This window comes from Ochotona curzoniae, unplaced genomic scaffold, assembly GCF_017591425.1.
Source record: "Ochotona curzoniae isolate NIBS_2020 unplaced genomic scaffold, NIBS_Ocur_1.0 contig_2210, whole genome shotgun sequence".
Taxonomy (NCBI): Eukaryota; Metazoa; Chordata; class Mammalia; order Lagomorpha; family Ochotonidae; genus Ochotona; species Ochotona curzoniae.
Window position 1 is genome coordinate 9800795 of NW_024465369.1, and position 25429 is coordinate 9826223.

Consider the following 25429-nt stretch of genomic DNA (forward strand, 5'->3'; position numbering starts at 1 on the left):
CTAACAGACTTTTCTTCCTTAGTGATTGAACATATACTTGAAGAAGACTGAAGTAAATTTAGGATTTTCATTTAAGCCCTCCTAGGCAACAAAAGAAAAAAAAATTGTGTAACTGAGAAAATAAAGACTGATTCTAATTTGTTAACAATTTCCAGAGAGTTAAACATCACAAAATTAAGATGTTGACTGCTTCTGACCAACATAGCTAAATGGTGATTTGTTTTATTAGACTAAAATAAGGAGACCATAGTAATAGTTCAACAGCCTTTAGTCCCCATAATCATTTGTTTTTGTTTTGCTTTGTTGTGAAATATTTGTGAGAGATAGTTTCTTAGAGTTGCCCTGAGTTATCTAAAACATTGTATTAAAAGATAACATATGACTACATTTGTAGAGAACTTTTTCAATTTAGACAAAGTGCTGTAGATTATTTATCCATAGTTTCTTAATCTACTCTGTAAACTATTTACTTTTATTTATATCCATAGATTAGCTTTCTTAATCATGAGCAAGAGAGAGTAAATTGGTGAAAGAAGAAACAACAGATAAGATAGCAGTGGCTTTAACTCATTTTCTCATGCCTTAGGTCTAATCCCAACAGTAGTGTTAAAAGCTGGATGAAATGTATTTGTAAATACTTTGGTCTACGGTTTCTCATTATAATTATTGAGAAATCACTAGTAAACATAGGTGAGCCTATAGATAAAATTAATACAGTAAACTAAAAGTTAAGGCAACACCGAAAGCGATTTCCCTGGAAAGAAATCTAAAAAGATACATTCCTCAGGTGTTTCTGCATTTATGAATCCCGATTCTCCATGTCTTGAGAGCCTATTTGAAAGCTCTCATTGTGGTATGATCAGGTTCCATACTAAAAGACCCTCTCTGAGAAGAGCCTTGTGAAGAACCATTCTACTGAGAGTCTTTCAAAATAATGTGAGTTAATACAGGAAAACAGTGTTCAGTATTGAGCAAAGAAATGTGCTCACAACCCATTTTTATTTAAATCATTAGATCTTGAGTCATCCTGATTTTCTACTTCAAGGGAACCCCTACATTTTATTGTAAATAAAACCAGTAAAGAAAATTAAGAAATTAATGATCATGCTGGCAAGTTCTTCCCTTTGGCTCTCTGAAAGCTGGGAAAATGTAGTTGAAATTAAATTCAGTTTGGTGAATTTAATTTAGCAAAGTCTACCTTAGTACTGAGTGTGGTGAGCACTTCTCATGATCCAGATTTTGTCCAAAGGATATAGAACAGGGGCTGACACTATGACATGTGGATCCTACTTTCAGATCCGATTCTTCCACTTGCGATTCATCTCTCCACTAACATGTCTGGGAATCCAGCAGAGGATGGTCCAGATCCTTGAGCCTCTGCGTCCCCCCACATGGGAAGGCCAAAGAAAGCTCCAGACTAGCTTTGGCTTGGCCCAGCGTTAACCTTTGCAGCCACTTAGCAGTGTGATCCAGCAGATGCAAGACCTCTGTCTCTCCTTTTCTAAAACTCTGCCTTTCAAATATGTATTTTTTAAATTTAAAAACACATGTACAATACATTTTAAAAGGGCTGATAATCTTTAGTTATGCCAACTTTTATGTTCTGCAGGAATTTAACAAAATAATAGTGAATCTTTTTCTGACTGAAAATATTGAAGAAATACACAAAGTTCAAAGAAAAATGAGTTAAAACAACTATTTTGCTGCAAATATTTTGAAATACATGCATATGAGAGGTCTTCAAACATCACATGAAATAATTATTATAGAAAAACATATAGTTTAAAAAATATTTACAACAAAATAAACTTTTAATTCCATTTTCCCAGAAGCTTTTGAAACAGCCTCTTGTATGACCAGAAAAAACTTAGCAGACAAGTAAATCCCCAAATGGGGATTTTCTTATGGTTGCCCCCCCCCCAAATGAATAATATTGTGGCAAAGAGGAGGAAAACATGAATGTCACATAATATTTACTTACTCTACATTAAACAAAAGAGAAGAATTTAATCTTTGGTTTATGTCATTGTCCATTAATGTTATGAAATGATACAGTTAAGTAGTGTTAGAATAATTGAGATTTGGATGCATTTTTATACAAACAGTTAAAAGACCAAATTTTGATATAGTGAAGTCTTCAAATCTATTTTTTTCTCAAAAGCCATTATCTGCAATATGTACATTGATTTTTTTTAAACAACTGCAATTTAGGTTGATGTTTATTATTTCTAAACAACTAGATTATGAGTACAAGAAAAATTGGCCACATCTCTGCATTCAAAAAAAGAAAAAAAAAACCTTCACTAACTTTGCTTAATTTCTGATTGTAATAGCTTTAAGAAATAGAATTTGGCAAAACAGATGAGGATTTGAATATAAGGTTTGGGATACACCAAAAAAACTTTGAGAATCTGTGAAGATAGAAACTATACTTAACCACTGATTTATTTCTGTTTTTCATCCAAGTACCCAGGGAGGTTGCTAATGGGAGGTATGCCTCAGAAAATGTACATGTCTGTGAAAATGTTGGAACAAACTAATGCTTTTCCTCATGTGATTTTCTTTCAATTCTAAGCCACAAGATATAAACTTTCATCAAAAATGGTAATCTATTTAAAATCAGAGCTATGTGGAATGTTTCATGTTTATGTATAACTTTCATAGTAGACCCTCCTACACAAGGAAAATAATATGCCTAAATTCTGTTATTTTTACAGTATGTAATGTATCACACACTAATCCCACCCATCAGTTTCATGTTCTTTAAATAGATAAAAATGAAAAAGGGATGAAGAAAGATTGAAGACATTTTGTAAAACTGACTGTATAATTTCTCTTTCTGCAGGAAATGATGTTTGAAAATTTTAATTATGATGCATATTCTAATAAGAACAAAGAAGAGTTTAGAGAAAAATATGCACCACACATTTTGAAATTTTTCTTTTTCCCACTTCTCTGGGCATAATTAGAAAGCTAAACCACCTGGGGAGGGCAGACATGCAGTGGGACGTGGTGATGGCAGATAACAAAGATGGAAAAACAGACTTGATCTAAAAGGGTGTCAGTAATTTATATTAATCTGATATTGGGGTCTTAAGAAGGTAAGTCAAAAAATATAGATATTTCAAGTTTGTTCAGCTGTAGCTATAAATATTCCCTAACTATAAGTCACTGTAATTTCATAGTTAAGATGGCATTATTGAAAAGGTATCATCCACAGCTACATAAACACATGCGCACAATATGTCTGACATTCTGTTTACTCATCAAAAGAAAAGATAGTGTCAGTTCAAGTATTTATTATCATAATTCATTTCCTTAAGATACAGGATACGGTGATACAAGAGTGTAAGATAAAACCATGTCACCTCAAAACAAATTCCTGAGTCATATTTTAGTAAACAGGCCAGAGACACTGAATGGTCAAGGCCTTTTTGTGTGTGTGTGTGAAAATATTACACATAAACTGACCTGTAGGAATTTCAGTATAATTTCAAATGTAAGATTTGAAATGAAAGTGAAACCAACAGCCATAATATATGCCTAGTGAATGAGGCTGTGTACACTCACTTTTAGCAGATGTGTTCCTGTCCATTTATGTTTACAAGGAAGACCTATATACTATTCAATGACATTGGGAATGGAAAAGTAAGGTAGGACATGCATCAAAAAGTTCATATTTCCTCAGAAGTAATATTTCTAGAATGAAGAGCAAATTAGTTTGTATCAAAGAATAGCTGGCCTTGTTACTGCATTTCAAGTTTATAAAAGTTAATAATACTTAACAGTTTTAGTAAAAATGACACAGACTTTAGATCCAATAAGGGCTCTCTTTATTATCAGCATGACTCATCTAGAATTTATTTGGCAAAAATAGGTTTTTCATGCCAAATGCATACAAATGCTCTGAATATTTTGGTAATGAAAAAGGCATCAGAGTGAAACATGGTTTTTTTGCAGTATTTCGTAACCAGTGGATATATATACATATTTAGCACCTGTTCCTTAGATTATTATTCCTGCATCCAAGGGTGAGACCCAGATGGAGTCCTCAGATTCTCACTTTGGTCTAGTCCAGTTGGAAATTTTGGGAACCTGGGGATTGAGTGTATGGATAGAAGACAATCATTTTGATGAATAATAACTGGTAATTAACACATCTGGTGTCTTTAGATATTTCTTTTGAGATGAACTGACTTTATCAACTTTTATGTTAATACTAATAAGCTAGAAATAAATACTTCCATATGCACAAGAACAGCTTTCTCATATTTATCTTATGGCTTGGGAGAGAACTTTACCTTGAAACTTGCTTCATAAAGTTTTGTTTGACAAGTTTTCTTTATACTTACAATTTCAAGAAAGCGTAATATGTAAAGATAACTTCAAATATTTTTTCACTGATATGTATTTGAGGCAATTAAACTAGTTTGGATACAGAATGTCCTAAATCATGTCTTAATCAAAGCAATTTGATTTGGAATGATAACATATTCTTTGCCTAATGCTTTCCTGAGAAGGGCATGAAGGCAAACGGCAGGTGATGAAAGTTCCCCTCTGACCATCTTCATAACTTGGTTGCACATGACAAATCAGCTAATTTATTGATTTAGGAATCATCAGCAATATTGCTTCGCCTAAAGGAATATTAAGACAACTCATAACAAAATTGAAGTCTGATTTCTAGCTTCTCATACAACGTGCACAAATTTATGAGTTTGGCTCCCTTTGATTTTTTTTATCCTAGAAGCATCCTTTTTGGGGGCAAGAATTTGGCACGGCGTTAAAACTTGACTTAAAATGTTCTCATTCTATATCAGAATGTCAGGGCTTGAGACTCAGCTCTGTCCTCCATTCCAGCTTCCTGCTGAGGCACACCCTGGGAAGCAACACGTGAGGGCTCAAACAGGTGCTGGCCTTCCAGTCCAGAAGTCCAATGTTTTATCTAGTGCAGATTGTGAATCCATGAGTGAATCCATGGGTCAAAGATCTTTCTGTCTTGCTCTCCAACAAAACAAATGGAAAATTTAATAAAAAGCAAACATTTTTGTCTGTACAAAGGGAGTTTTCAGCTTTATAGTTACCTATGAATTTTGTGGGCACAGGTGGGAGTGTGTGATTGTATGTGTCTTTGGGTGTATGTGTATGTATTGCTGGAGAAACAATTAAATTAAAATATCACGTATGACTACTAGCTGTGATGTTTTTCTTTTTAAAAAAATGCTTATTTTTATTGGAAACACGGATTTAGAAGGAGTAACTTTTTATTGGAAACAGATTTACAGAGAGGAGGAGAGACAGATGAAAACATCTGTCCACTGGTACACTCCCCAAGTGGCCTCAAGAGCCAGAGCTGAGTCAATCCAAATCCAGGGGCCAAGAGCCTCCTCTAGGTCTCCCACATAGGTGCAGGGTGCCAAGACTTTGGGTCATTCTCTACTGCTTTCCCAGGCCACAAGCAGGGAGCTGAATTGGAAGTGGAGCAGCTGGGCAATGAACCAGTACCCACAAGGAATCCTAGTACATGCAAGCTGAGAATTTAGCCACTGAGCCATTGCACCAGGCCCACTATGAAGATTTTCAAAGTTAAACTATTTGTATCTGTATTTTTATACTTATATTAAAAGGGTAGTATAATACTGATGTCTTAAAAATTTTACTGGCAATAAAATATGGGAATGCATGATGAAGAAGTAGCTATTACCTGGTATAAAATAAGTCCCTGTTAGCAGAAAATGCTCTGTATATGGTTCCCAGCTGTCCTTCATGGAAAAACCTTTAATGTCCATTGTTCTCCATTCTTTCTAATTGTCTGTAAGCTCTTTTTTGTCATTATCCATTAGGGGCCACATGTAAAAAGGGACAAATGGGAAACATAATCTGCTTAGATTCTCACTTTCCTCATAATCCTGTGTATAATCTAGTGGAGCAGATCAAAGATTCTAAAATGGTATTGTAATGATTGTCTTCAAAGCTTACTATTTATTTAAAATGTATGTCTACATCACTCCTCAGCCTTTTGGGTAAGACCAAGTGTTAAATGTATGTATATAGAATTTTTTTTAAGATTTATTTGTTCCTTTGAAAGGCAGGAAACAGAGAGAAACCTTACACATATAAATTGGTTGCAGTGGACAGGCCATGCATGCCCAGGGTAAAACCAGGAACTAGAACTTCATCTAGACCTCATCTATAATTGCTAGAGATCCACATACTTGGCCCATAATCCACTGCTTTCACGGGTGCATTAGCAGGGACGTGACTAAAACGCTGAGCACTCAGAGCACAAACTGACATTTGGATTTGGGATGTCACTGTTGCATGTTGGCTTGGGGGCCAGGTTCTCTCTCTCTCTCTCTCTCTTTCTCTTTTTTAATTTATTTTCATTGGGCTTGGCTGCATGGCTCAGTGGCTAAATCTTTTCTTTTTTGTGTGCCAGGATCCCATGTGGGTGCTGATTCATATCCTGCCTGATCCACTTCCCATCCTGCTTGCTGCTTGTGGCCTGGGAAAGCAGTAGAGAACAGCATAAAGCCTTAAGACCCTGCACTCACATAGGAGATGTGAATGGAGCTCCTGGCTCCTGGTTTCAAACCAGCACAGCTCTGGCTAGTGCAGTCACTTGGAGAGTGATCCAGTAGATAAAAGATCATGCTCTGTTTCTTCTCTCTATAAATTGGCCTTTCCAATAAAAATAAATAAATCTTTTTTCAAAGATTTAATTTTGTTTATCTGAAAGTGTTACAGAGAGATGGAGGAGGTAGAGACAGAGAGAGCAGTCTTCCATCTGCTGGTTCATGCTCCAAGTAACCACAACAGCCAGAACCAGGCCAAAACCAGGAGCCTGGATATCTGTGCAGGTCTCCCACATGGGTGCAGGGGCCCAAGCAACTGAGCCATGTATTATTGCTCTCCCAGCCACATTACCAGAGAGCTGGAGCAGATGTGAAAGAGTAGGGTCTCAAACTGGCACCATGTGGGATGCTAACATTCTAGTTGGTAGTCTAACCTACTATGTTACAATGATGGTCTCTGGTTTCCTTTAAAATACAGTTCCCTCAAAATCTTCACAGAAATTCATCTAATTCTTTCAGTCACTTAGAGATGTAGTAACCAAAGACAGCTAAATTACTTTCTAAATAGAGATCTGCTCTATTTAGTTTTTTACCCCCCCCCCTTTTAGTTTGTCTCTGTCTCTGTTTTTGTATCTTTCACTCCTGCCCATCACCCTCCTCTCCTTCATGCAAAATTATGAGTACTTCTGTTTATCAAATATCACAGGATTTAATTATAAATCTTTAATCTTTCCCTCTATGTTTTTCTGCATAATTTGTCTATAACATATCTTGAGAGAATGGAATAATAATACTCCTATTTGTCCCTAAAGCATTTATTGCATTATTGTATGATTTTTGTATAACCATATTAAAATATGAAAATGATCTGAGCATGTAAATGCAGTTTTTCAACATAAAATATTTTTTTCCAGTCACTATGACTGCATTCCTTGTCACCATGAAATTTGGAGGTGTACAGCAGTGATGTTATTGTGGCTGAGATCTGCTAAATCTCAAGTTAACTGCAGTAACAGCAGTTTGTCTCTAAGCTGGGAAGCTTGAAGACTAAAGATAAACCATAGTTAGCAGGAATTGTGGGAAAGTCTTGATACTCACATGGATGGTACTTAATGTTGACTTTATTCTGAAATTCCAGGTAGCTGCCAGCTGGGAAATTCATGAGCCCTCTCCTTGTTCTCACTGTGTATGGGAATAGTTTCTACTTAGTTACAACCCTGTGACTGTTTTCTAAGATTGAGAGTTTCAAGAGAATAAAAAGAATGTGTATGGCACTTTCCTATGCACGTGAGGTGAAAAGATGACACTGTTGTCATTTGTTTTTATTGCATCAGGCATCAGTGTAAGCCCAGGTCCAATGAAAGAACATGAACTCCATACTAGATGAGAGGTGTAACAAGACTGTACACTAGTAAGAGCATGCAGGATATGGAGTGTTGTGGTAACTTTCTATTTTTGAGTACACATTTTATGCAAATTGGTTACTTTTCCAATTATACTTATTGTATTCACTTCTTTGAATTAATTTAAATATATGCACACTTACTAACTTATGCTTTAAAATGATTTATAGATTTTTTGAAAAGTAATGTAACCGAATCAAATATCAATAAATTTGCAGATATCCCGACACAGGCGGAATCATTCACAGCATGTCTTGAAAGATGTCATTCCTCCACTGGAACAATTGGTGAGTAATTATTTTACTTCAAATCTACAACTATGAAATTAATTCTCAAAATTCAATAACGTAACAGGGCATACATTACTATCTCATGTTTCTGTGACTCAGGAGTTGGACATGGTTTAGAAGTATGCTTTAGCTCAGACTATCTAAAAGTTTCACTCATGATGTCAGGCAAAACCAGGGTCACATCTGAAAGCTTGACCAAAGAACCATCTGCCTTTCATCCCACTTGCATAGCTATCACAGTGTTGAATTCCTTTAGGAATGTAATGCAGAGGCTATTCCTAATTTCTTGCTGTGTGGGCTTGTCCAAAATGGCATTGTTTGTTCAGAGTGTGCTTTCTGAGAGTCTGATAGCGAACCAGATGTCACAATGTTTTATAATATAACCAGACAATTTTGTCACATTATGTTAGGCAGAAATTAGTCATTGAGGACACATACAAAAGGGCAGAGGATTATTAAGAATATCAATGACAAGAAGCATTCCTTGGTTTATTTTTCATACTTTCTTTTGATTCACATGTTCTAGATTCCTTGCTCTACCTCATTTGTTGTTTCAATGTTTGCCTTTCCTTTATGATCACAGTTTTCCAAAAGGATTATGCACCTTTTTCTCTGTATTACATCTCTGCGTCCCCTATCTCTTGAGCCATCTCTGCTCTGGCTTTTATTCCAAACATTCATCTCTTACCAGGGTCACTAGTTGCTTCTATATTATTAAATCTATAGATAAATTTTCAGTTCTATTATTTGTAGATCTACTTGTGTGTTTAACTCAACCAATGGTTCATTTATATCATTTTGTATTGATTTTTTTTTGGTGTTATTTACTTGAAAGTCAGGGAGAGGTTGGCTTATGGCTTAGCTGTGTAAGACACCACCAGCAATGTTGGTGGCATCCTATATGGATACTGGTTTGAGTCTCAATGGCTCCACTTCCAATCCTGCACCCTACTAATGTACTTGGGAAGAGCAGTGGAAGATGGTCCAAGTCCTTGGGCCGTTGCCCCCACATGGAGACACAGAGGAAGCTCTAGGCTCCTGGTTTCAATTTGACCAAGGCCCAGCCACTGCATCTATTTGGGGCATGAACCAGAGGATGGAATATCTCTTTATTTCTGACTTTCACATAAACAAAAGAACTATTTTTTAAAAGAATAAAGGAGGGGGCAGAGAATGAAAAACAGAAAAGATAGATCTTCCTGTCCTAGTTCAATCTCCAAGTGTCTGAATAAACCAGCAGTAAGCTACCCTGGGATCAGGAGCCAGGAACTCAATCCAAATCTACTACATGAGTGGCAAAGATCCAGCTTCCTGAGGTTTAACCCAGAGAGCATACTAGCAGGAAATTGGAGCAGGGAGTGGAGCCAGAGTTCAAATCAGGCATTCCCCATGGGACCATGGGATATAAGTGTCCCTGAGGGAAGCTTAACCACTTCAACAAATACCTGCCCCTTATTTTTGAAAAATTTTCTTTACATATCTCACAATTAATATTTCTATAATAGATATCCAATTAACTAAATAATCATCCCTTCTTCATCATCCATTTTCCTGAATTCGCCTCAATCTGGAGCTCCAATATTTTTTCTTTTTAAAAGATTTATTTATGTTACTTGAACGTCAGAGTGACAGAGAGGGAGTGACAGAGAGTGTCTTCCACCCACTGATTTATTGCCCAAATGGCTACAGTGGCCAGACGTGTGTGGTGCAAAGCCAGGATTTGGATCATCTTCCACTGCTTCTGAGATGCACTTAACTGGGAGTTGGATCGGAAGTGGAGCATCCAGGACTTGAACTAGTACCTATATGGGATGTCAGCATTGCAGGTAGGGGATTAGCCTGTTATATCACCACGCAAGACAGCTGGATCTCATTTTTAACTTCACTTATTTCCACAGTCCTCCTAGGCATCACATTCAAGGTTATGGCTTTATATGCATTGCTGTGGTAGCTATATATAAAGTATCTTCACCCACATGGGCCACTTCCCTATACTCTAGCACTTATATATTGTAGAAAGTTCACCTACATACCCAATGTGAATTTCCATGTTAGCCACATTAAGGACCTGGATGATATTCTTGGCTCTTGGTTTTAGCTTCACCCAGACTTTGCTTTTACTATCATTTGGGGAGTGACCAGTGAATGGTGACCTCTCTGTATCTATTTTTCCTTACCTGTCTCTCTACCTTTCAATTAAAATAAATGATGTAAAATGAAACCTGCTTGAACTTCCCAAACTAAATGTATCCTAAAGTAATCCTGAATTTCTCCTAGAGCCTTAGTAAATCTATTTACAAAATATATCTATTCACTTCATTGTACCTTTGTACTGCCTCATCTGTCACATGATTTAGTGCAATAGCCTCTTCTCAGTCTGCTCACTCTCATTCTCTCAGCTGTCTGTTTTTAACATAGCTGCGAAGGTGTTGTCCAAATGTGAGTTAGATGATGTCACTAGTCCTAGTCAGATTGCTCTTGCAAAATACCATTAACAGAATGGATTAGAGACAACAAGCATTTGTTTCTAAGTCAGTACTACAACATGGAAGCTTTAGATCAAGATATAACCATGGCTGAATTCTGCTGAGAGTTTTTCCAGGATGAACAATACCTTCTTATTGTATCCTCACATAGCAGACAGAGTGTGAGTGGGCTCTACAAGGTTTTTATACATCCACTCATATCTAAGAAATCTACCTTCACAATCCAATCACATCTCAAATTCCCCCACCTCCTTATGCCATCTGGTTGTTGGTTAAGGTTTCAAGAATATGGATTTGAGGGGATACAAAAATCTAGACCATAATACCATTCTCAGCTCAAAATCCTCCCTGGGATCTAGCTTACCTAAAAGTTAAAACTGAACAGCATCCAGGAGCTCACCACTCTGTGTTTCCAGTTACCTCTCTGACATCAGCTCCCTTTTCCTCTTTCAGGTAAATATCACTACTCTTCTGCAGGATCATTCCACTTATTTGATCCTCTGCATGTCACAACAAAATTTTGTGTTAATAAATTTCTTAACTTTCATTTACTTATTTCCTTCCTGTTATAATATCATCTATTATAAGTGCTCTCTAATTTCTTTTTAAAAATCAAATAAATAACAAACACCCACCATTTTGACCAATTCTCCTTCCTTTTCATTTGAATTTACTTTTCTCTGTATTTGTTATTGCCATGTGGCATATGAAACAACTTTCTTATATTTATTATAGCCTTAGTATATAAATTCTGTGAGTACAGGACTCTGTCCTCTACGTTCACTAATTTTGTCCCATAGCAGTGGCAATTTCTGGAATATGGATACAACTCAATTCATATGTATTGAATAACTCCCTGAGTTTGAAGCTAAAGATTTCTGTTTTTACTTTCAAGCTTACAGTTCACACATCTTTACTTCATACTGAAATGCTAGATCCATCTTCCTTCCACAATATCTTTACTGTATTATTTTCCTTACCAAAGTTTCAATGGATTCCTGTTTTAAACAGCCTCAAGCTAATACACTTCTCCTATGATCCCTGAATTGTGTTGTGTATTTTATATTTCCATAGATAAATCCTTAATATCACAATGGCAACTTGATTTAGACATGGCCTTGATCCTGAAGGTACATTCCAGCATGTACCTATACACTATTTAACTTGTATTTCATGGATAAGAGACCTGTTACACGGCTGTTTTTAAATACTTTGAAATTAGAAGGCATGATTTGCGTTTTCTTTATTATTTTGTACTTCTCAAATGGGTTTTTGGCATGAGTGCTTGTTCAGGAAACAAATGCTTGTTGGTTGATGTAATAATAAGATAATAAGGATTAACATTATTACATTGATTGCCAATATTAATAAATGTTTTTCAGATATGTATAATGAAAATGTTATACTGAAATGTAACAATATTATGTTTCCAAAATTAATTATTATGATCTCATCTTCAGGAAAAGAATTTTCTCTAGGATATATCTTCTATGATTCTTCAAATTTGCATTAGCAACAGATTTTTTGGTCTCTGTCAAAAACAGTTTAGCCTCACCTCTGTGCCTGCCCTGCTACACCCAAATTAACTATTTCCTTTTGTATCTCTTACTGATCTTTAAGATGTTTTAAGGGGATTCTGTCCCTTAATCACTGATTTACTATTAGAAATTTCTATGAAGTCTGACACTTTATAGGTTTCTGACAGGAAAACAAAAACATTGTTCTGTAAGCAAATTTCATATAAATATGAATTGAGAAAATAAAGTAATAGGTATTTATAAAGAGCTGCATCTTAACAGTTCATGCCAAGTTTTACCCTGAAATATTTAGTGAAACAAAGTATTTAATTAAAATAGAACTTGGTGTATGAGTGTGTATGTGTTTGTGTGTGTGTTCATGAACAAAACTGTATGTCTTAAGATATTTCCAATTTTTCTATATGTTTCATGAATTGTGAGTTTTTAAAATTCAAATGTGGTTATCATTTAAATTAACCAGTAACTATAATCTACTTTATAATGATGTGGGCACCATGACAATATATCCAACATGGACTAATGTTAGGGAAAATTTAATAGCAAAATAAAAATGTATTATTACTGGGCAAATGGAGAATCTAGAAGGGACTGTGTCAATCAATGGACTCTTCAACGACCACATCGTGCTAGGAGTGGCGAGACTGGCAGCGATCCATGAATGGTGAACTATTGGAATCACTTGATCGAGTATCTCAGAGCATGCCCCACATCTGGGACTTAGGGTGGGTGGGAAACTGGGTGGGGCTTCTTCCTCTATATCCCCCTTTGCCTCAGATACATGAAAGAAGCGGTATGGAAGTGATGGTCTTGCCCACTTCCCTATAGCCCTTGAACCTTTTTTACCCCAATTAAATATGTAAGGGTTGACAAAATAAAAAAAAAAATCATAAAACAACAACAACAACAACAACAACAAAATGTGTTATGTATTTTTTAAGATTTTTTTCTTTCTTTTTGAAAGGCAGCATTACAAAGAGAGAAACAGAGACGAAGAGACATAGACAGAAATCTTCTACTCACTGGTTCCCTCCCAAACAGCCAGAGTTGGGCCAATCTGAAGTCAGGAACTTCTTCTGGATCTCCCACGAGACCAAGCGCTTGTGTCATCGTCCACTGCTTTCCAAGAAAACATTTTTGCATTTAACAAAAAGCTGGATCCGAAGTAGAGAAATCGTGATTCAAACTGATAGTAGGCTAGCATTGTATGTAGAGGCTTAAGCAGCTATGCCACAGCAATAGCCCCCAAAATAATATTTTTAATTTATCCTTATGTTAAGGTTATTTGTTGATTTGCCCATTGAATAACCAAAAATGTGGATGGTATATCAAACATTTGTATTGGCTCAGCTCCGGCTATTAAAGCCACTTGGGGAACGAACCAGTGGACAAAATATCTTTCCTTCTCTCTGTAAATCTGTGCTTCAAAAAAAAAAAATCTTTCAAAAAGAAAGAAAAAGTACTGAAGTGAGAATTGATAATTTTCCAAGCTCTTTAGCTTAGTGTCTTTTTCAATCTTTTTTTCTCCCCAGCACTGTCATGAACATACACATGCAGTCCCTCCATCTATAACCTTCTAGAACCACAAATCAATTTACTAGCCCTGAGTTTTCCCCAGGGCCCTCTTTCTGAGCTTTTATATTTTTATCTTACTGTGTATTGTAACCATAGGTCATGTTTGATTTATTCCTACTTGAATCAAACTTTGTATGATTTGTAAATTTTGTATTGAATATTATTTTACAGGCAGAATTGTTATCTTTGCCACTTATTGATGAATTATCTATTATGGTGAACAATTCCAAAATAATTGCAATTCTCTCAGATAAAAATCAGATTTCTTTTAAATTATTCCTCACCATTCACATCAACTCAAGTTATTTTTGAGATTCTATGCAATTTTCTTTGTGTCTAATTCAATTTTAAATATATACCCATAGATATATTTCTGCACTTAGAGTCACTTATTTTCCTCTAACATTATCACATGCTATCTATTCTGATCTCTCCACATCTCTTTACTTCCACCAAGTCAATGTTGTTCCTTTGTATCACCAAAAAGTTTTAGAAATAGTCTCCCTTGACGACACCAATCAAAATTAGCTCTAAGAGATAATATACATTGAATCATGTTCATTAGATATTATTCTTCATGATTTTCATCATATGTCTTTTTTTCTGTAAAAAACTGTTCTACATAAACCTCATTTCATTTGTCTTGCTTATTCAGCGAATTCTTCTGAACATTCATCAGAAATCACAAGATACTGGTTTTAGGTAAAACTTGTCAAGGTATCTTATTGTCATGCTGCATTTTTCACCTAACCTGTGATTGTGAATTATTGAGATCAACTTGGTTAGACAATGCATTTGTTTTTAATCTTGAGCAAAAGTAATGCCTAACAGGAGTCTGCTTCATGGTGGAAATTATTCAGTTCACTGACAGGTGATGTCACTTGTGAAGCATGGTATGCAAATACATAAACGTCTAATGTAAGAGATGGAAGTCATTTGCAGAGAATCAGTATAGATGCTTCCCAAGTGCTAAGATATGGCACGAAATACACTATTCTGCATGAACTTCCTGATTGTGTATACGTGCATTAAAAACTGTTCATAGACCTAATCATTTTCATGGCACTTTTATTTTTCCAAAAAAGTATTCAAGAGAAATAACTCATTGTGTAACATGTTAAATCTTTATCTTCTTTATTCTTATCAAAAGAGACTAAGACATGTCTCCGGATAACCCTGCAGGAGTCAAAAGCCTGTGGCGGGCTTCAGAGCATCATCTGCTTCCTTCTGGGCTAGGAGGATTTTGAGGACAGAGCTCAGAAAGTTGCCTTGGCTTGGGGGCAAAGCAGGCTTTTTGCAGATAAACCTTCAAGTCACAGATTCTACCTTTTGGAGCCAGATATCATTTTTGGATTAATTAATACTTGTGAGGGCTTTAAGGATGAAAGACATTGTGGGAATACAGTGTTTTCTTATTTTTATACAAAGGATAGTCACTTTGGAGGAATAATTCTATTGATCAGGCTGAACCTTCCTTGCACTGGGAAAAAATCCAAAAGCTTTTCAGTCTTTCAACATTCTACTCTGGTCATATAAAATTAGATTATCTTAAGTAATATCCTCTCAGATCGTCAAATAGTCATATGTACAAGATTATATAAGCCATACAATGATTCTAAGAAAACACTTCTCTGAACAAATTTTCTTTATTTCTTGTGCCTGTTTTTAGCTTAGGCAGAGCATGCTTATTTGCTCATGTATAAGGGTCGGGGTATAGAGACAAAATTTCATATTTGTACAATTGCAAGAATGCCATACTGGCTAGAATATAATACACAAGGGAAATGGTCAGGATTTGTGGGGAGAGGAAGGCGGTGCTCAGGGCCTCGAGGTGATGGTAAGATGTCCAGAAGCCATTGAAACACAGAAGCAGATTATAATATTGTCCTATTCAAACCGACATTTGAAATCCATTTAATTCTAGGCTAGAGTGAAAGAAAACACACAACAACAACAAAGGCTGTTGACATTAAGCAATCTTTTCTGCCCTACTACTTAGATTAAAATTAGGTTACAGTACAATTGAATTAAACTAATAAGTTACCCAGGCAGTAACTGAGAAGACCATTCTTACTAAACTCCAATGACAGGTAAAGAATGAGTAATGTATTAAAATCAAAGGTACAAATATATATATTCCAGGAAAGATAGAAACTGGGGGACAGAGATGAGAGGAGAGATACAAAAACAACTGTGGAACACTGCACATTTCTGAGATAAAAAGAGGTGCTCATGTCTCAAACAAAACCTAGAATTCTTTTTGGTGACCAACTGAAACACATTGGTTACAACATGAAAGACTTAAGAGAAAGCTTATAGCAGTTCTTAAACATCAAAAACAGCAGTTTTAAGATGACATTTTGATGAATTAGGGACAAATAAATCAGAGATAGATACAGGAGTACAATTTCCCTTAAAATACACAGAGGCTTAATATGATGGGGGAAAAGAACTTGCCTAGATGTAGAATGTGCTTCACCAAAGCCAAAGCAGGAAAAGGTGGTCCAAGAATACCAGTGGCCATGAAACTGGCTGTATTCTCTCATCCTGAGTGAGAACAGAACAGATCAAAGCAGGCATCACTCAACGTCCTGAAGAGTAAAAATAAGTTACAATGGCCAAGCATGCCTAACCATGGGATCTGGAATCACCACCAGCCCCTCAGGAACTCTTTGGAGAATTCTTCTGAGCCCTGCTCACATAGGATGCAGAATTGGTCTTCTTTGCTTTTCTTCTACTTTCTTTTTCATATGATCATTGTATCCAGGGTGAGAAAATTCTGGTTTACCACTATTAAAAAGAAAGTACCCACAGGAAAGCATGTATTTATGTGAGGCCAAACAATATAGTGCATGTATCTAATAGCAACATATTTGATTTCTGAGCTATATTTAAGGCAGTTCTAAAACTAATTATTAAAGACTTTCATAACCATTAGTATGTGTAAGACATAAGCTTAGTTTTAAAGTGATTTTCCATACTTTCAAGTCTGTTCTAATGTATAGTATCTACCACAGCTCCAAATCATAGTTAGCAGTTCAAAAATAGAACTAAAGAAAGAATGAATATAGTAAAAATTGGATATTGGAAAGAAAACACAAGTAATAAATCCCAAAGTAGAGTGCAACCTGAAGACAATGTCAGGAAAAGAAAAACAATGGAAGAAAGGAAGAAATACCTATTGTAATGGGTAGTGGAGGTAGAAGATTAATGAAGGAATGACAAATGTCATTTGGTAATAAACAATATAATCAAATGTGTTTTCATCCTATGCTTTTTCATAGAAATCATCAAAACAATGAAGAATAAAAAAAAGCACTGTGTGTGATCACTAAAGGTTCAGAAAACGCAGAGCAACTGCCTACTTACTAGATAGGAAAAGAATCAAATGCTAAAAGTATTTGAAAAGTGTGGTAGCCTAGGGTTGCATTTACAAAGAATTGATGCATAGTTTTGTTACAGGAAAATTAATAAGCATACAGAAAGTTTTATATGATGACACACTTTGTATAGGTTATTCCAGTTGAGAGTTACAATCAGTCTAAAATTTGTCAATCCAGAAAAATTGTATTTGTCAGTATTATAGAGATAATGACCCTTTGGGACTGTGTCATAGTCTATTACAGGAAAATATTCTGATTACTGTTTCAGTAACCCACTTTCTATGATCAAAAGACTTGGAGTCAGATGGCTGCCAGAATCATAATGAAAGGAAAGAGTAATAGCTTAAATACCTAGGCAGAGAAAATATTAGAAGGAGACATAAGGACTATATGATTCTGGTGTTAAAAGATAAACCCTTCTCAGTAAAACATGATGGAAGTTTATAAGCCTAAAGGTTAAGGATATTCTTCTGGTAAACTGGTATAGATGAAAATTCATTGTTTGCAGTTGTGTCTGAGAACAACATGAAACCTTCACATAAAGAATTGCAGTGTCTGTACAAAGGGTTACAGGCTGGACGTTGTTTCATGATTGTCACTATTCATCAAAGGTTGTCTTTCCCTTTCCTGCTTTGTCTTGTCTCCAATGTAGGTTGATAAACAGGTGCTATTCAGGTTTCCTGCTGCCATTCATTCTTCTCATCAGTATCTCAGCAAGGATGTGTCTGCTGCATACTCCCTCAGTGCTGGCACACTGGCTGGATTCCAATCTGGACAAATAGCTGATGTTCCCAGCCATTTAATGTTAAGTAGTGCTTTCAGGGGACATCAAATAAAAAACTCGGGAAATAAGACATAGTAGCTAGATGATTATTGACATTTCTGAAAGATCGCATAATTCAAAGAGAGCTATCACTTTAAAGAATCACAATTTGGCCTTAAAACAATACTAAAGTTTGACAAAATTTTATACATAATTTTCAAAGTTTCTGATAACAAAACCATTTTGATCATATGTAGTCCATGTAATCAATTGTAACATACAGATGATTGATTCTTCAGATCATGGGCTTGACACATGGATGACCAGTTTGAGTTATTAATAAGTTAATATATGTAAATCCATATATGAAATACATAATGATCTTCTATTCACCCTAAGACTTATTTCAGGTCATCCTGAGGCTCTCAGAATAACCAAAGGAGTATATCCAGCCTGCACAAACGATAAACAGGAATATCTTGGATGTGAGCTCATAGTCTTAATCAGGTTAAGATTCTTCTATTAGTCTTTGAAGTTTCCTTGTGAGCTGTGCACTGAGCATTTTGGAGTGTTCTTGATTGAAAATTGGTAAGAAGAATAAGTGAATGGACATAAAGAGATCATGGAGATGGTCCCAGAAGTGAGAATAAACACATAATAGGCCATGAACATAACAATAGGTAGAAATGTGCAGGCACACAGCTGTAGTAATGAGAAAATATAAATAGTTGCAATCACTATAGTAGGCACTAGTAAAAACCAGAGCTGTTGGTTTGTGGTAATGATTTCTAGGAATTCTGCATGGTCATTCCTGGGGAGTCTGTTGCATTGATTCAAGACCACAGGAACAGACTCAGCCATTGAAAGCAAGGAGATCACATCTGTTGAATCCAAACTTGACTCCAGCCTGAGGTGTCCTTGGAAATGCCCACCGCTATCTGGGAGAACATTACTTATGTGTTCAAGGGGAAAGAATTTTATACTGTATATTCTGTTTATTTGGATGTCTCTCTATAAGAGGATTAGCCTTGTACTTTGTATTTCCTTTCTCCTTTCAGAGAAAGAGTAATCAATGATGCATCTCTGTGGGTATCAAAGTGTCCACCCAGGGATCTTTTAGTGAATAATCCTTTCTGGGGAAAAAAAAACAGGCAACCCTCATAGTTTAGAACATATCCATCAGTTTTATACTGGGTTGACAAGTTTGTGGCTTTATAAAAAAAGATACATGCAGAATTTTGGTTAACTGTTTTATTTTCATTAGAAGAAAGTTTAAATTTTGCCTATGGTTGCCCAACAAAATTTCTCAATGTACATTTCTAAATTAAGGGGCCTCTACTGGGATGCTAATTGCTATTGGGAAAAAAAAAACATTTTCCCCCTAACATTTGTGGAAATCAATAATACTTAGAGTTAAACACTGAACTTATTATACAGTTTTTCAGGATACACTAATAAAATTCTCTGGCACCAAAAAGCAAAAAAGCAGTTTTAACTGAAAGGTTAAAACAAAATTCAGGTGACTATTTGTGTTCAAATGTAAGAAGAGTTTCTAAAAGGTATCCACAAAAGCTTCTTTAGTCACAGGCTTGTGGGGAGCTGTTGAAACGGTGGATGTGTGACAAATATTTCACTAGTGTTGTCATAAATCATCATCATTACCTTCATTATTTACTCAGTCGAAACTGTGCTCATAAAATATATTCTGCCAGTTCAGTATTGTTCTCCATGTTGGGAATGAACAAATCATAGACACTCTCACCTAAATCATAGTATGTCTTATAAACCAGTGGCTCTTTAACTGTTAGTGGTGCATGTGGTGAGCTGTTAAAAAGACTGGTTACCAAGTATCTCTTTCACCTGTTCATACTGAAGATGAGTTGCTTTTTAGCTTACCTAGTTTTCTATGAAGATTTAATTCATTCGTTCTTGGAGACCACCTGTGTTACTGGTGTCTCTAACCACTCTAAGTCAGGAATCCAGGTGTGGAACATATGGTCCTTTGCTTGACAGGTGCAGGTCCAGTTAAGTAAGCAGATAATTGCAATATGATCTGATAAATTCTACTGTAGTGGTAATGGTAGCTTGAACATTGAGATTGAGGTAAGGGTTTTCTGAAATAAATTCCAGAAGAATCCTGGAAAGACTTTCTAACAAAGGCAGAAAAAACTGAATTTTAAAGTAGACTTACAATTTATTCTGATGTTTTTTCAATGAAGGCATGATAGAAGTGGAGGATTATTATCAGAGAATGACCTCATAGACGATGGACCTCAGCTCTAACGCAGATAAATTCAAACTTTCAGCATATAGTGTGATTGAACGGGTGCTGGAAATTCACTGAGAGAAAAGATGAAAAGGATCTAAAGACTTGAGATGGAACCTCTGGAGCAGCCAAAAGAGGGTTGAAATAAGGCGCTACGAAATTAAAACCTCTGTTGTAGATATTGTTGGGTGTCAACAAATCAATTTGCATAGTATGCTTATCACAGGAAATTTGTCGAGTCTCCTTTAAGAAACCTGTGAGTCGCATTCCTGACGCCAGGGGCATTTCCAATAGGAAGCGGACTGGCTGCCTCTTGCCCTGGGCGGCCGATGAGGGGCGCTGTCTGGCCTTGGAGCAGGCATGGCGGCCTCACACAGCCAGCCTGCCCGTCTTCCTGGCCGCTGGCGGCTTCTCTGTGTCCTGTCACCTTCTGCCCAGGCAGTGGAGGCACCTGTGTGGCCGAGCAGGTGTATGTCCGGCGCGGAGCACCTGTGTGGCGGGCGCTGCAGCGGGCCGGCTCCACTGACAGGCCGCCTGGGGCCTGTGTCACCAGCAGCCTGGGGGACAGGCCTGTGTGCTGGGCAGCTCCCCTCCCAGCCCGTGTTGTCACTCTCAGGGAAACCGCAGCCTGTGAGCGGCACACACTCCACCCCACCGAGGGCTGGGTTTCCATTTTGAAGGAACCCTCTGGTCAGATGCCGGCTCAGGCGGAAGGTGAGCCTTCCTCACTTGTTTTCTCGGACGGGGCCAAGGCTTCTGAAACTCCACGTAGGGACACGGGGGACTGGGGAGCTGAATCCTGCGCCTGGGTCCCCCTGTTCTTCTGTATCATCCAGCTCATCTTTGGCAAAGCGGGGCCCCTGTGTCTTATGGGGTGTCAGCCTTGCTGACATACCTGGGCTCTCTCGAGGCAAGCCAAGTGAAGAAAACAGTTGGAATCACCGGCGGGAGTAGGAGTGCCAATCGGGTAATTAGTCTAAAAAAAGTGATTTTTTTTTTTTAAATCACATGCTATAAGGGTCCCTGATGAAAATGCGGGAATATGGCGTTTTGCTTTGTCTAGAAGGAACCATAGAGGGAATGCCAGGAATCCTAGAACTCTAATTGGGGGCCTGCTCTGGTTAATTTCCTGGAAGAAATTTGAGGTTCTCTCCCAGTCATCTGGGCTTTTCACGGAAGCCATGAAGAGTTTTGTCCATTCTAGAAATTGCTGTCCTGACAGAACCGTAATGGGATGGCGTTTATGAGAACCTAAGAAGAAAAGGAAAGGGCCAATAGAGCAGAATGTGCAAGTTTTGCTTTTTGTTTTTGCTTTTTAGAAAATTAGAGCAACTAGCCCTAAATTAGTATCCTGGGTAACTCCTAGATTTCAGAGAAAGGAGGGGGATGGGGGGAGGGCCTACCCGAAGACGCAAAGCCAGTCTGCCCCCCTTCCCCTCCTCTCCTCTCGTGTGTGTGTGTGTGTGTGTGTGTGTTCTGAAAATGATTGGTTCCTCGCTCACCCAGGCTAACCAGTTCTGTGTGTGTATGTTCTGGGGAAGAACGGTTTGTTCCTGGCTAACCCAGGCTCACCAGTCCTTTTCGTTCTCAGTGGCTACAGCCCAAAGACCTCCTGCACCCCAGCCTCTGTGGTGTCCTGGGTGGCCGAGCAGTGCTCAGGGAGTTCTGGTCACCTGCAGGCAGCCTCACTGCCTGGACTCCACAGGCAGGGGTCACACATGCACCAGAGCAGCAGGGTTAGCCCTGGAGAGAGTGAAGGGAACCCTTCACAGCCGGGGAGAGACTACGCCTTGTGCTTCTGGAAGGCAAGCTTGTGGTGGTTACTGGCACCTTGCAGAGGGTTTGTGCCTGATGGACGTGTCTAAAACCCATGTCAGTCAGGAGCCACTTTCTTTTCTGTACTCTCCTGTGTGCCAAGAATCAATCAGTGCCCGTTTCCCAGCTGGTATGTGAAATAAGTTTGGTTGGAAAGAAAATGGAGTAAAAAATATAAACTCTCGTTCAAATGTAGGAAGTCCTCATATAGTGCATGAAAGTTTCACTATGCAGGGGGGTTATTTTGCTTTGTTATCTCTTCTTTTACTATAAAATTATTCAGCATTGTGCTCTTCCTGTAATGTTATTGTAAGTACTATGACAATAAAACCACATCAGTTTGTAGACTATTAAAGTGCTCTCGTACACACACACACACACACACACACACACACACACACACATGCATACGGGTGTCTTAACAGTGAGAGCCCACACACACCTGCAGGAAAAGGAAGCAGCCACATCAAGGAGGAAGTGGGAGACCAGCATTACAGTGTGACACAAGCACATGCAATGCTGCTGTTCTAAATGCCCTTCCACGCTTCAAGTAGCCATATCTGCTTCCATTGAATTCTTCCTTTTCCCTAGCCTGAGCGGGAACATTGGAAGACGTTAGGACTTTTCCAGGAATGACAGTTAAGGAAGCCATTGAATGTTTCTTCTTTTTACCATTTTGAATCCAGGTTTTTACTATGTGATTTCAGTGCCCAGGCTGAAAAGCAAAAGAAGATGTAGCACTGTGTAATAGATAGTTCAGATTTTTCTTTGGATATGAACTTGTGATGGTAGTGATCTTTCAGGCCTTCCAACAAGTATACAAGCACCATTTAATGGAGTTCCATGACTAGGCACTTTAACCACCACAATGTTTCTTTAAAAGCACACGTTCATTTAGACTAACACATAGGAGTTTGTCACAGTTTTAACATGCACATTCTTTTTTTTGGCAGATGGTTGAGAAGGAAGGTTATCTTCAAAAAGCTAAAATCGCAGATGGAGGGAAGAAATTAAGGTAAGAAGAGCTGTTTAAGTCACTTTTGTGTAACAGTACCAGTTCCTCATATCCTCAGTTTCTCCTGGTACTGTTTTTTGGGGAATCAGTGCCCAATGCTATCAAACAAGAAAAGCCTTCTCTTCTATTAGTGTGACCAACATTGTATCTAAGGTAATTATCATTTTCAAAGAAATTCATTACATTTTATGCTGTTGCACAGAACATGTAAATGAAATGCTTCTTCTCTAAAGACTTGAAGTCTTATAAAAAATAAATTCACAGACTTGGATTGGAGGTTCAAAGATTACAAGACTAATGGACTCATTTGCAAGATGTACAAATCTCCTGTTTTACATTAGGCAGCTAATATTTTGAAGGGCAGAACACTTGATCTTTTGTAGTTCAAAATAGAAATTGTTTTAGAAAAATTAAAGGATATAGTCATGAGCGTGGGAAGGTGAAAGATTTTAAAATGGAACAGGAATTCCCTTGACAACAACAAAAAAATAAGAAAAAATAAAATTAATAACAAGGTTGAGAAATGAAAAAAGTGCTAATTTTCTGGTATGCTAGGGTGATTCCATTATCTCCGTTTTTCTGTTTCTCCTATCAGTCCTATTAATCTGCTTAGTTTTGTGATAGTTGATATGAAAGTTATAAAGGTATATGGAAAATGCCCAAATTGAGAGACAAAGCCTTTACCCCCAAATGTGTTATCAACAGTTCAGCCACATAGAGTTGTACTAAATAGCTATGCAATGAGACACTTGTTAATTGTGTAATAAAATTAATTAGTGGAATGTCACTGAAAAATACAAGAGAACCAAATGCATTTTTGTCACTGTCTATAATGGATTATGTATTTATTTGAATGAAGTAAAATGTGAGGAATGAACATCCATCATCTCTTTACTTACCATGGCTATTTTAATTTTTAACAAGCTCTGCTTTCTGTTCAATTTTCTGGGAGAGCAAACAAGACCTCAAATTTTCTCATGAACTGAACTCTGCCAAAGCCCCTCCACCCTGTTGAAGGGTCCAGAGGAGAGATCCACAGGAAAGAAGATCAAATGCAGAGACTGTGCTAGTCCCTGCCCCAGGGAAGAACTGGCTATGTGAATCAATTGGCAACAGGGGTAGTCTGAGCTTGACTAGCCTAGGCTGAGCACCGTCCTTTACTGGGCCCTGTGCTAATGTTATTAGATGATTAAGGCAGGTGTTGCAGTCTCTCTCTTCAACAGGAATAAGTCAAGATCCTTTGTTACCTGACTGGCTCTTAAAGAAAAAGTCCCAAAGGTTTTCTCTATTTTAGTCACATCAACCCTTCACTGGGGCTTAGGAGACAAAGTGACCACTGTGGTCAGTCTTCCCCCGGAGCCATGTCAGCAGTTCCAACAAGAACAAGATGCTGCTCTGTTATGGTGGTTTCATGAAACATCCATGTCCATTACCCAGGAATATTTTTTCCTAGAAGCAGTGTCAGAAGGAATCTTGGAAGGGAGTAGGGCTCTTCATCCAGTCAGTTCAACATGAATCATGAAGGCATTTTAGGTAGTTTCAATCAGAACAAATACCATTGTGTATTTGTTTTATTCTCTGTTACTTTAATCAGTTTGCATATAATTTCTGTTACAGTTGACGATCATGTAAACAATTGTGCTCTATTTCATTGTTCTTTTAATCAGCTTGTATAACATTATGTGTTTTTTCAACGTTTTCCACTTCAAGCTAAATGAGGTTTAGTTTTGCTTCTTTTGTTTTTTCCTTACTTCAGGTATAGGATTGATTTAGTTAATCTCTGTCTTTGTGACTTTGTGTTATCATTATGAGCAAGGCGTTTCTCAGATTTGTTTTATTTCCAATGTCCACTTTTACTTAAATTGACCATAGACCTCCTTTCTAATGTATTTGATGTACTCATTAAATCTACTGTCCATGTAAATATTCTACTAAATACGCGCTCAAGAATGGGATGTTGGTGTGAGAAGAGGTGGATTAGCCTGCTGCTCTACATTGCTAGCTCTTACATTGTATTTTGTCCTCTAAACCTATTGATGTTTCTTTTCTTCAACTATTCATTGTTAGTACCCATCATTTCCCATTTTTCTATTTGTCCAAACTCCCAGAAAAAGACCGACATTGCCCCAGTGCCGTTCATCCCAAGGAACACTGTAATCAGACACATCTGTCTCCCTTGAACTTGTTAGCATTCTCTCAGGGGATAAATGCAGGAATGCAGAACTAGTTAGTGATAAGTTACACGCATTCATGAGTCCACTGAGTGCTGTTCCCAGACACTCTCCTGAATGAGTGCTCTAATTCACACCAGTTCACTCGGCAA

At 37.3% G+C, this 25429-nt stretch overlaps 1 protein-coding gene across 5 annotated transcripts in view; it reads left to right on the forward strand.

Annotated features, from left to right (window-relative positions):
* ARHGAP15 (Rho GTPase activating protein 15) overlaps positions 1–25429 on the forward strand; it is a 616474-nt gene that overhangs the window by 62164 nt on the left and 528881 nt on the right. For all 5 annotated transcript variants that reach the window (XM_040971526.1, XM_040971524.1, XM_040971525.1 and 2 more), the window contains exons 3-4: positions 8197–8265; positions 23045–23106. In XM_040971526.1, coding sequence (XP_040827460.1) covers positions 8197–8265; positions 23045–23106 — 131 coding nt within the window. The remainder of the gene's footprint in view (positions 1–8196; positions 8266–23044; positions 23107–25429) is intronic.